Source organism: Crinia signifera, chromosome 3 (genome assembly GCF_055691185.1).
Source record: "Crinia signifera chromosome 3, ASM5569118v1, whole genome shotgun sequence".
NCBI lineage: Eukaryota > Metazoa > Chordata > Amphibia > Anura > Myobatrachidae > Crinia > Crinia signifera.
The window spans coordinates 277,034,042-277,046,728 of record NC_139219.1 but is presented as its reverse complement, the minus strand read 5'-3'; the positions used below and the strand labels follow the sequence as shown (position 1 = coordinate 277,046,728).

The 12,687-nt window shown below is 46.4% G+C and overlaps 1 protein-coding gene across 3 annotated transcripts in view; it reads left to right on the top strand.

Annotated features, from left to right (window-relative positions):
- INPP5D (inositol polyphosphate-5-phosphatase D) overlaps positions 1–12,687 on the top strand; it is a 133,688-nt gene that overhangs the window by 97,678 nt on the left and 23,323 nt on the right. For all 3 annotated transcript variants that reach the window (XM_083178132.1, XM_083178133.1, XM_083178134.1), the window contains 2 exons: positions 1,738–1,851; positions 3,190–3,269. In XM_083178132.1, the coding sequence (XP_083034258.1) occupies positions 1,738–1,851; positions 3,190–3,269 (194 nt within the window). The remainder of the gene's footprint in view (positions 1–1,737; positions 1,852–3,189; positions 3,270–12,687) is intronic.

Below are 12,687 nucleotides of genomic sequence, written 5' to 3'. Positions count from 1 at the left end.
AAGAAATCTCCAGTTTTTTTTAATGCGGTAATCATTTACACTGCAACATCAAAATTGGTTTTGCAGTGTAAATGATTGCCGCTTTAAAAACCCTGGAGATTTCTTACCAAATCTCTCACTTTCTGATTCTCTCATCCTATTACATTTCACCCCCTGTATTTTAACCCATGACCTGTTCCGCTAAAAGCAGATACATTACTAGCTATATGAATTTACTAAACTCCTACATAGCATACCTCCCAACAGTCCTGAAAACCGCGGGAATGTCCCGGTTTTGGGGACATTCCCGCGTCCCTCCCACAGCCGGCAGTGTCCCGCGGGGGGGGGGGGGGGGGGCTGTTTGGAGTCCCCCCTGTCAGCTGCTGAGCAGCAGGGAATAAACACTGTCTATTCCCGCAGCCAGGGGGCTGGGGGCATGGCTAGAGGCTCACAGAGCCTCTGGGTCATGCCCCCATAGCGTCAAAATGGGGCGAGGCCTCGCGGGAAAGCCGCAAGTATAGGCTACACCCCTGAAATTAGGTCACACCCCCGAAATTTTCACAGCGCCTATGACGCGCAACAATCTGTCCCTCCTCCTTCTCCCTTAAAGTTGGGAGGTATGACAGCTCTGCCTCATAGTAATTACTATATACATAGTTAGAAATCGTATATGTTAAGCTTTAACAAGCGATAAATGCAAGGGTGATAAGGAGAGATAAACATCCAGCCAATCACCTGCTAACTGCCATGTTACAGGCTGTGTTTGAAAAAAGTCAGTAAGGAGCTGATTGGCTGGACGTTTATCTCTCCTTATCACCCTTGCATTTATCTCTTGTTAAGGCTTAATACATCTGCCCCTCAGTAAGATGTCTACCTCCAGTAAGACAGGGCACAGGTTCTAATCCTGGGTATGACTGCTAAGCAATGTATGTATTTAAAATAATTACTTCCTGCATTGTTTATATATATAACTCACACACATAAAACATACCTCCCAACTTTTGTACATGCCGGGTCTGGACAGGGTGCGCGCTGGAGGCTCGCAGTGATTTTTCGGGGGGGGGGGGGGGGCTGTGTGGCCTATCGGGAAGGGGCGTGGTCTGTAATCGCGTCACTGCCACGAAGCCCCGCCCCCAGCCCTCCTGCCTTCAAGAATAGACGTCTATTCACGGACTACAGGGGGGTACTCCCAACTGCCCCCCGCCGCGGGACACTGCCGGCGGCGGTAGGGACGTGGGAATGTCCCAAAATATCGGGACGTTCCCGCGATAAGCGGGACAGTTGGGAGGTAAGCATAAAATGTTAAATATATAGGTGGGTTTTGTTAAATCATGGAGAGAGATGAAGTAGAGAGATCTATTCTACCTTATCAAGTGCAAAAAATAGGACTTTACTGTAAATCAGGATCTTTTAGCAAGAAAAAAAACAAATATAATGATTTCTACTTTTTAATAAATGTTGTGCACCTACCTAAAGAGTTTAAAGTATTAGAAATAAAATGGTAAATGTAAATAAAATGTGTCTTCTTTCTGGATTTGGATAAATAAAATGAAGAGTTATCATTTGTAAATATAACAAAATATTTAGACACACATTTATAAAACCATGAATGAAACTACAATATTATGACTGGACAGGATGTTATGAGAGAAAATAAATGAGCTAGTGTACTTGTACGTAAACTACAGTAATGTCTGCAAATAACATAATGTTGGTATCCAAGATTATCATAGTTTTTATTCATTACTTGTTTCTTAGATCCTGGTGATTCAGATGTGCCGGGATACATCGAGCTGCTGAACTGTACGGCTAAGCTACGCACAAAGAGCCACACCAAGTTCTACATAGAATTCCATTCGTCCTGTCTAGAAAGTATGTTTCACTTTTGACCCTTATCAGACAAGTACTCCATCCTTTCAGTGGCCCCTACACAGGCTGCTTTATTATTACTGGGAGGAGGCTCCTTTCATTTTAATGTTTTTTGCAGGCACCTCCTGTATACCTTCAATAATTTAGCAGTATGTTTGTCCCTTTTAGCTTTATTTTATATTTTAGATGTATGTAGGTAGCTGCTAAGTGACATACATACAGTACATACCAAAGAAGTATATAGAATTGAATGGTTTGACCCCATGAGCACAGGATTTGGAAAACAGTCTGTCTGCCTAGCGCATCTTTCCATACTGTGCAAAAACAAGGGTGGGTGGGCACTGTGTGGGAGTGTCCACCGAGGGGCGCTAAACTGAGCACGGCAGCTGCACTAGCGGGTTAGTTAAGCCCGATAAAGACAAGAAAAAACAGGGTGTCAGAACAGAGTTCTGTGGCAGCGCTGTATAGAAAGTGGTGGAAAAACAAATTGTTGGGAAATTGGATGATCTTTACAAATGATTTTATTAAATTGGACAGACTGTCCGTATATAAAAATAGACAAGCAAAAATGGCATGTACATACACTATATAAAATGCAACAATTGAGATAAAAAAGATACATAAAAATACTCTGCCTGCTGGATTTCATGTTTAGATGAAAATACAGTTGATATCTGAATGTCTGGTATAGTTACCAATCCTGGGGTACTGTAGTTTACCGCTGGACTTGGTAGTTGTCCTGCCGTGGATGGAACAAACAGTATCCGATAGATCAGGACGTTGTTCCAAATTTCAAGAGACGGTAGGTTTAGTTGGTGGGGCCCCAATGGGCTAATGAAGATGATGATTGGACCGCACAGCCAGTGATGTTGGATCCTCTCTAGTGGGTGGCCTGGAGTGATGGGAAATGTTCCGTGGCCACTGGAGGTGTTTCCAAACGAGGGTTGTCACTGATGGATGTTTAGGTCGTGAAATGGGGTCCCAATATATCAAATGAATTGTGGCTCCTGTTCAGCCTGATGTTGAGCCCATTGGGCTTGAGATGCCTCCCAAGAGCTGGGGAGGCAAAGGGGGTTTGGGGGTGTTCCAGGGGAGAGTTTGAAGGTCCTCTCTGTGAGTTACCGTATCGGACAGTATGAGGTAGGTCCACGGTCCCTGTGGAGGAATGATTCCTGGTAATTCCCAGTTCAGGGTGGGGCTTGGGGGTGAGTCCAGAATTGGACAATGACCAGCAAGGCAGAGTCCAGTGGGTGGTGGGGTATCCAACGCGTTTCGCTGCTTCCCACAATGCAGCTTTGTCACCTGACTGTGCACAGAGCTAATGTCATCTTTGCCTGACAGATGTAATGAAAAGCGCAGAGTCCGAGGACCAGGATGGAGACAACGGTGTTTTAGTTGTGAAGTTTGGAATTCTACCAAAGGTGATTTATATGAATGGAAAACAAATGTCTCATTGTCAGTTGTGTCAAATGCTCTCTATATAATCTCACGCACCATGTTCAAAGCAAGTGAAACACAATCATCAACAATTCAGCTGATTTTTCGCATTCAAAGAACACAATTAAAAACAAATTTTCAGGCTCAAATAATAAGGATAATAAAAAACCACAGAAGTATAATGCTAATGATCGATATTGTTGAATTTGGGCTTAATTTAAGCAGCTCCCATATAGTTTACTGGAAAACTTAATAGCAATGATATAATAATAATATCAGGGAACGCTTCTCAAGCCAAGCATCTTAGAGAGTGATATGCTGCCCCAACAGTGACACAGATTGGGTGATGTGAGGCTCCACCTTCTGTCCCAAAAGGCTCCACCTCTTAATGTGCAGTTTCCTACATCTCAAAGCACCGATATTGGGAGGAATGCCAAAAATTTCATATCATGCACAAACTAAACGCAGCAACATCCCTTGATCCACATGTTGTAAGGAATTTTCTGCAGTAAATAAGATAAAGGAGGTGGTGTTAAGAGATAAGACAACTGAAACATCTTTGGAAAATATAAATTCTTTAACAATAAGTATCTTAAAGGAACTTTAACCCTTTCAGGTCCAACGTCTAGTCAGGCTCAACAGCCCTGGCGCTCGTAGCAGATCCAATGGTGAGCCACTTTAAAATAAGAACATTAACATCGTTCAACATTCAATGCAGACTGTTTGAATTGCAAAAATAAAATTGGACTGCAAAGGGTTAAAGCAACAATACTTTTTAAGCATTTATCTGATTTTTCTAGGTACCGTCAATCACAGTATGGCTGATAGTCACACATACAGAGGTCCAAATGTACTAAGCTAGAAAAGTGATAAAATGGAGGGCGAGATGTACTAAGCCTGAAAAGTGGTAAAATGGAGAGTGATAAACCACCAACCAATCAGCTCCTACCTGTCACTTTTCAAACACAGCCAGTGACATGGCAGTTAGTGTTGATTGTCTGGAGGTTTATCACTCTCCATTTTATCACTTTATCGCAAGCATAGTACATATGGCTCAATGAGTGATGAACAAACAGCAAAAAGCTCCTAACTGTCATGTTACAGGCTGTGTTTGAAAAAAATACAGTTGTTTTTCACTCTCCATTTTATCACTTTTTCAGGGCTTAGTATATCTCGTCCAGAGTCTCAGACTCTCCATATGTCATCTGAATACAGAAAGTGGGAAGAGAGCATTTAATAGTGCAGCAGAGCTCAAAGGGGGTTCCAAAGCATCTCCGCTCACTATGGCTACCATGGCTACCATGGTAGTTATATAACAATGTTTACATTGAATAAAAACAAATAAACAAAAAAGTAGAAATGGTTCTAAAGACGCCCACAGACGCATCAATTTTACTGTGCTATGCGTTTTTGACTGTACAATGGTTCTATACAATTTTTCTTCCAGCTTGCGATGCGATGTGCACTTGGATGCATGCGATGCGATGAACCATGTTTGTACTGTTAATTTTCAGATGTAGTCTAAAAAGTACGTGCAGCACAAATTTTTTTAGACATACAATATCGGGCTCCCGGGAACGCGCATCGCATAAGCCCATAAACACCACCCGATAATTGTACATACAGTGGCGTAACTCCCAGAGGCAATGGAGACTTTTGCCGCCGGGCGTTAGCCATCAGGGGGCAAGTGACAGGAGAACCCCCCCGCTCTGTACAATTCTCCTGTCACTGCGGCCCCAATGCTCTCCCTACTGCAATACGAGTGCACTCACTCGGCATCTCGTCAGATGGTGGTGCCGCTGCTGCAGAGCTAGTGTGGACAGCTGAGCGACGGCTCAGCTGTCCAATGATGATTGATCCTGCGGCACTCTGATTGGCTGCCCGGAGGAGGAAGGTCGTGGATCCCTGTGTGCACACAGAGCAAACTCAGCGAAGGCACGCAGCGGCAGCGCTGAGTTTGCTCTGTGCAGTGTGCACACACACAGGGATCCACGTCCTTCCTCCTCCGGGCAGTCAGTCAGGGTGCCGCAGGTTCAATTATACAGCTCTGCAGCAGGGAGACAGCCACCTGACGTGATGCCGAGTGAGTGCTCTGTCTATGTTATCCACAGCCAGTCAGTAAATGTAAGACTGGCTGTATGGTATGATATACTATATATATATATATATGTGTGTGTGTGTGTGTGTGTGTGTGTGTGTATATATATATATATATATATATATATATATATATATATATATATATATATGTATATACAGTACATAAAAAAATGTTTTTGTTCGCATATATATGGGGGGCACTATCTATACTGCCTCCGGGCGCTTCATCTGAACTTACGCCACTGTGTACATAAGATGCGTTTTGTACTTAAAAAGTACAAAACGCATTTGATAATTGATGCGTCTGTGGGCACCTTTATACCTTATAACAATGATGATTTATTTTCAACAAACCCCCAAAAATTTTCTTGTTATGGGACTTTTTTCCCTACTTTCTGTGATACAGTTAATGTCTGATTGTAGACCACATTTAGTACATTATTAACTGTCTCTTCATTTTATTGCCTCCCAGAATCCTCCTCTCAGTTTGGGGTGATAGTGCTTTCTCAATACAATATGGTCATATGGGCAGTGTATGACACCATCAGGGAAGGACAGATTGGATGGGTACCAAAATTGAGAGAATGCAAATAGCTGGCAAACACAATGCCAACATTTCTTCATAGCCTGCAAATAATATACATAATATATACATCCTTCTGTGATAGGCAGGACTTAAGACATACATTTTCTGAGTTTGGGGACCCTTTAGTCAACAGTGGAATGAAGATTATGGGCGAAATGTAATAGGGTGCGATTTTTAGACATGTGCGATTTTTGGTCAAAAACGGCCGAAATCGCACATTTTCCGAAAATCGCACATTTAATAGGTTGAAAATCGCGGTAAAAAAAATCGCACTTTTTACCGCGAAATCGCACTGTTAGAAGTGCGATTTTTAGTCACATTTCAAATCGCATCCAGATGTTTTCCCATTATAAAGTATACAACTCGCAAATGTAATAGGGTGCGATTTTTGGTAAATGTTACCAAAAATCGCAAAAAAAATAGACCAGGTTCTGACAGGCGAATTTCACAGAACCATGCACAGATCATTGAGATCTGTGCATGGTCCTGTTAATAAAAATGTGTAAAAGTGTTTTTATTAAAAAAAAACGGCGTGGGGTCCCCCCTCCTAAGCATAACCAGCCCCGGGCTCATTGAGCCGGACCTGGTTCCAAAAATACGGGGGGACAAAAAGCATAGGGGTCCCCCGTATTTCTGAAACCAGCCCCGGACTCTTGGACCGGTCCTGGTTCCAAAAATACGGGGGACAAAAAATCTGGGGGTCCCCCGTATTTTGAAACCAGCACCGGGCTCCAACAGCCCACGGTGTCATGCCACAGCCGGGGGACACTTTTTATACAAGGTCCCCCGGCCAAAACATGAGCACCGTGGCTGGTCAGCCTTGGACGGGGTACCTGGAGGAGTGGGGACCCCCCCAATAAAGGGGTCCCCCCCCAGGCTTCACCCGTCCAGGGCTGAAGCCCGGGGCTGTCACCGGCGTCCGTGGCCAGTGGACGCCGGCCTGATAGGGTTAAATCGATCATACGTTACATTGCTTTATACCGGAGAACTACAAGTGCCAGCAGACCTCCCCCGCATGCTGGGACTTGGAGAACCACAAGTCCCAGCATGCGGGGCATTAATGGGCCCGCTGGGACTTGTAGTCCACCTGTAAAAAGAATGTTTATAAAAAACACACACAGAGAGAAGTAAAAGTTTATTACACACACACCTCACTTTTACACCAGCGTTACTTACTATTCCTGGATCCAGCGCTGGTCTGGCTGCTTCACAGCCGGCTCCCCCCGCACTGACAGGCAGCGGGGAGAACCGGCTTTCTCCGTTGCCTCTAACCAGGGCCGGCGCCACCACTAGGCAGCTTTAGGCATTTGCCTAGGGCGCCGGCCACTGGAGGGCGGGAGTTGCAGGATAGAACAAACTGAAGCCACTCATCGCTGTGAGGAGCAGGAAAGCAACTGGCAGTGCAGGCGCTAGCCACTGCTATTGCTCGCGCCGCGCCTGTCAGCCTGAATGACAGCGCAGCGCACACTTTAGCTTGAACAGCGGCCTCCCCCTCTCTGTCACTGCTCCCCCCTCTCCCTCTCCCTCTCCACCCAGGGTCTACAGTCCCGTAAACAGCAGCCTGTGTCGTGTGGCTGCGGTCAGTATCTTTCCCCGCAGCGCAGCTCAGCACTGCGCTGCGCTATTGGAGTTTGAGCTGAGCCAGAGAAGAGAGAGTGGCTCTGCTCTGCATGGCAGCGCGGAGGACTGGTGACATGAGACACAGCTGTACGGCAAAGGCTCAGGCTCCTGCTCGCTATGTGCCGGGTGCAGTTGCAGGCAGGGCCGGGGTAGCAGTGCCAGGGGCGGTAAAGACAGTGCTTCCATCTGGGGCTGAAGGTGCACTGTGGCAGCACACATCTTGTGGCCGGGAGGAATCCTGACTACGCGCCCGCCGGCTGCTTTGGTCCTCTGACCCCTGATCCCCTGGCAGAGCAGCTTGCATCCCTTTATTGCTAGTAATGAATGCTGGCTTGCCCTTTCCCTGGGACCACCCACCAAAAAGCTGGACCTCCTCTCCTACCTCTCAGACGTCAGATGAGTGCCTGGAGGTGAGGGAAGTTTTTTGTTCCTTTAATACAGATAACAGTTATATACTAATATATTTATACATTTTATTTATTATTTATTTGATTGACCGACATAAATAAATGTGTACCTGCTTATATATATATATATATATATATATATATATATAGGCTGCGGGTTGTGGTGAACAGGTTTCTCCAGTGTGAACCTCTGCAAGTGGTTTTGCTGCTGCAGCAGAAGTGTCGGAAGGACGTTTCTCAAGGGGGGGGGGGGGGAGCAGTATCGTGTAGCTTTGCCTAGGGCGTCAAGATGCCTTGCACCGGCCCTGCCTCTAACAGCTTCTGTAGCGCTGTTCCAGAGGCTGAGAGCGCGATTGGCCGCGTCATCTCCATGGAGACGCATAGCTCAGTCCTGATTGGCTGAGCTATGCGTCTCCATGGAGACGCATAGCTCATCCAAACGTGCTCTCGGCCTCTGTAGCACGGAGTCCCCCAGACCGGGACTTAGCCCCGCCTACCAGCCAATGATGGTCCAGCATGGGGGTTTTCCCGGACCATCATTGGCTGGTAGGCGGGGCTAAGTCCCGGTTTGGGGGCGGAGCCCCAGATGTAAACAGAACACCGGAGGACAGTGATCGTGGGGAAAATGCTGCAGGGCTCCCGGGGAAGCGCTGAAGACGTCTGTGGTGAGTATGATTTCTCTCCACAGCCTCCCCTCTGGATTCTACTGGACAAGGGGACCGAAGCTTCGTGTCAACATAGGTAAGTATGGATGAATGGGCTTGGTGTGTACTAAAGTTGTACTGTCTGTGTGTGTGTGTTTTTATTTAACTATTTGTAGTACTGTGGGACTACTAGTCCCAGAGGGCCCTTTATTGCCCCACATGCTGGGACTTGTGGTTCTCCAAGTCCCTGCATGTGGTGCAGGCTTGCTGGGACTCATAGTTCCACAGCAATACACAATAGGATTTTATCTATTTTTTCACACCATTAATCAGCTCGATGCCCACAGCCCAGGGGCATCGAGGACAGCCCCGGGCTTCAGCATGGGCAGGTAAGTTCTGGAGGGGGGGGACCCCTTCTTTGGGGGGGTCCCCACTCCCCCAGGGCCCCTGCCCATGCTGACCGGTCAGAGGGCTGAATGCTTTGGCCGGGGGGACTTGTATAAAAAGTCTCCCCCCGGCTGTGGCATTACCCTGCTGGCTGGTTGGGCCCGGTGCTGGTTCTTGAAATACGGGGGACCCCCAGTCATTTTGTCCCCCGTATTTTGGGAACCAGGACCGGCCCTTGAGCCTGGTGCTGGTTTTATAAAATCATGGAAACCCCAACTTGATTGTTCCTTTGATTTTATGAAACCAGGACTGGCTCTTTCAGCCCGGGGCTGGTCATGCTCAGGAGGGGGGACCCCACGCCGTTTTTTTTTTTTATTTTTTTTTACCCAAACTCGCAAATATGAAAATGCGCACATTTTCATGACTGAAAATGCGCACATTTTCATGACTGAAAATCGTCCGAAATCGCTGCAAATCGCATTTTTTGCAGCTAATTCGCATCTCATTACATATGCGAATTCGCGGCAAAAAACGCGATTTTTAAAGGTGCGATTTCTGGCGAGTTTGGAACTCGTCCAAAAATCGCTCCCTATTACATTTCGCCCTATATTTGTGCTGCTACATACTCCCTATTTAATACACAATTGAAAGCTGAAAGTAAAATTATTGTTTCTAATGGTTGGTGCAATTATTACACACACACATATATATATATATAAATGTATCAAAAGGAAATCTATATAAACTGTTTATGCTTGTAGACTATGGCCTTTATTCTGGTTCACTTGCAAAGGTAAATTCCTTCTCAAATGGACAAAACCATGTGCACTGCAGGGGGGGGGGGGGGGGGAGATGTAACTTGTGCAGAGAGAATTAGCTTGGGTGAGTTATTTTGTTTCTCTGCAGAAAAAATACTGACTGCTTTATTTGTAACACTGCAATATAGATCTCAATTTGTAGTAAAACCCCACCCAAATCTAATTCTCTCTGCACATGTTAAATCTGCCCCACCTGCAGTGCACATGGTTTTTTCCATTTAAGAAGAAATTTGCCTTTGCGAGTGATAAGGGCCCATGGGGATTATTCTGGTTGATTCGAATTCGCAGCCTTGCGAGTTCACCAAACCCCGCCAGGCGTACAATCACCCCCCCCTCCCCCTCAAAGTGCGGGTTGCGAATGCACAGAGGACCGAATGGATTAGAATAATCCCCTATGTTTGTGTTTCTTTTCACCTGTATCTTTTATGTGCTTCCCCTGTGTCCTCCAGCATAAAGGCTGTGTACCCACTGTTGTTAGAGTTTTGCATTTAACATTTATTGTAGCATTCATTTTAATACACATTAATGCATTTAAATTAAATTGAAAATTCCTGTGCTTTGGGGCCTTTTTATTAAAGGTGGCATTCTTGTCCCATTAACTAAAATCTGTTATCACCACTATTTGCAGCAATAACAGATGCAGTAATGGGGCAATTTGTCATTACCGTAATTGACAGTTCCTTTGCCATATCCTTATCAGAGTGATGAGGGAATGAAATTCCAGGTTTTGATCCAATCTTTGCGCATGTGCATTCTGGCCCCTGTGCTGCACGTGTGCACACAGGCTGCCTGCGATGGATCTGAAGACCCTTCCCCATATATACTATATCCCATGGGTAGCCAGTCCTCGAGAGCTACCAACAGTGCATGTTTTCCAGGTCTCCTCACAGCATCGCAAGTGAAGTAATTAGCTCCATCTGTGGATCTTTTAAAATGTAACCGTGAGTAATGACTACACCTGTGCACCTGCTATTTGGGTTGGAAAACATAAACTGTTGGTAGATCTCGAGGACTGGAGTTGGCTACCCCAGCTGTAGCCTATAGGATTATGACACCTAAAGATAATGTAAGCTATCAGGGTCAAGCTCTGTCTGCAGCATAACAAATTGTTTTACACTGTAGTATACATTGGGATATATGGGAACTGTGGTATTCTGCATACTACTAAATAGATACAGCATCCCTGCTTTCAGTAAATATCTGACACTAAGGCCATTATTCTGATTGAGCTGGACGGCTGCATGTTCGGTCAGACGGCCGATGTATTGTGTTTGCGCATGTGCAGAGGCGTTTCTGTGCATGTGCTAACGCCGCGAACGTCCGAATACAGCATGAATTCCGTACAGATCGGTCAGAACAATCCGAGCAGGGGGTGGTAAGGGGCGTGAAGGGCTGTTTGGGCTCATTACCATATGCGTACGCCCCACGTTTCATGGGCGTTCCCATAAAAATGCTGGGCGCACCAGCGGCGTAACTATAGCACCGCAGCCCCCACCACCGCGGGGGGGGGGGCGCTGTGCATGTGGGGGCGCCGGGGGCTGCGGTGCTATAGTTAACTCCCCCCCCCCAATCCCCCGCAGACTTACCTATCTTGCTGGTCCCGGCGGCTCCGTTCTTCTGCTGAGGACCACCACAAAATGGCCGCCCCCATATAGCACACTGTTCTCTGAAACTGTCTGCTGTATGGGGGCGGCCATTTTGTGGTGGTCCTCAGCAGAAGAACGGAGCCGCCGGGACCAGCGCGATAGGTAAGGCTGTGGGGGATTGGGGGGGGGTTTACATGGGCGGCGGGGCGGCAGGACAGGGGGGTAGGGGTGCTTGGCGGGGCGGCGGCGGGGGGCGCCCAAAACGTAGCTACGCCACTGGGGCGTACATATGGTAATCCGGCCATGACGCACGTGTGGGGTCAGACAGCTGACATAGCCGGATGCCAGGTGCCCACCCATATCCCTGCTTTCACACGGAGAAATGTCAGAGTGGTCTGGAGCACTCAGAGCTGTCAGACTGCTCGGCACATCATTCGGGTGGCTGTCCGAAAATACACATCCGTCCGAGTCAACTAGAATAAGGGCCTAAGAGGTATATTCCGTGCCGTAGGCGAGCCCCTGAAGGTGTGCTATACTGTGAGCAGTGCCGATAGCCATCAGAGTATTCAACGCTGTTCCATTCATTCGCCGTATCCACCTCGCTGGTTCCATTTGACAAGGTGGTAACGGCGAGTGCGGCGAAGGGGATTTGGACAGTGAGGATGGATTTTCCTTACCAAAAAAAGCCATCCTCGCCATACAAACCCCTTTACCGCTACTCGCCCCCACATTGAATACGCCTCTAAGAAAGATAAGCTCAACACAATCGTGCCAAATATCTATGCGGAAACAGACATTTCTGCATGATTTGGGCTTTATAAACAGACTCCTAAGAGAAACCAAACATTTGCTTTTTGACATCAAAGAGAGCGTCTCGGCGCTATGGGAATGTAGAGGTGTATTGTGCTACCCTGCTGCCACCACGATGGAGGAATGCCAGCCTCCAAAAGAGACAACAAATTTGCTTTTTGACATGTTGCCATTCTATTTCTGAATATTGATTACTTCGATTCACTTGTTTTAGTACATTTTACATCTCAAATACACATTAATGTCAGTAAAAATGAAGTAAATTGACTAAGATGGGAGTTCTATTGAAGATGGGATATTGCTCATAGCAACCAATCAGATTCTAATTCTTATTTATTTGGCACCTTCTAGAAGATAATAGATATAATCTGATTGGATGCTATGGGCAACATCCCATATTCAATAGAGCTCCCATCTTATAACCCTTTTAGACATACTACCCGG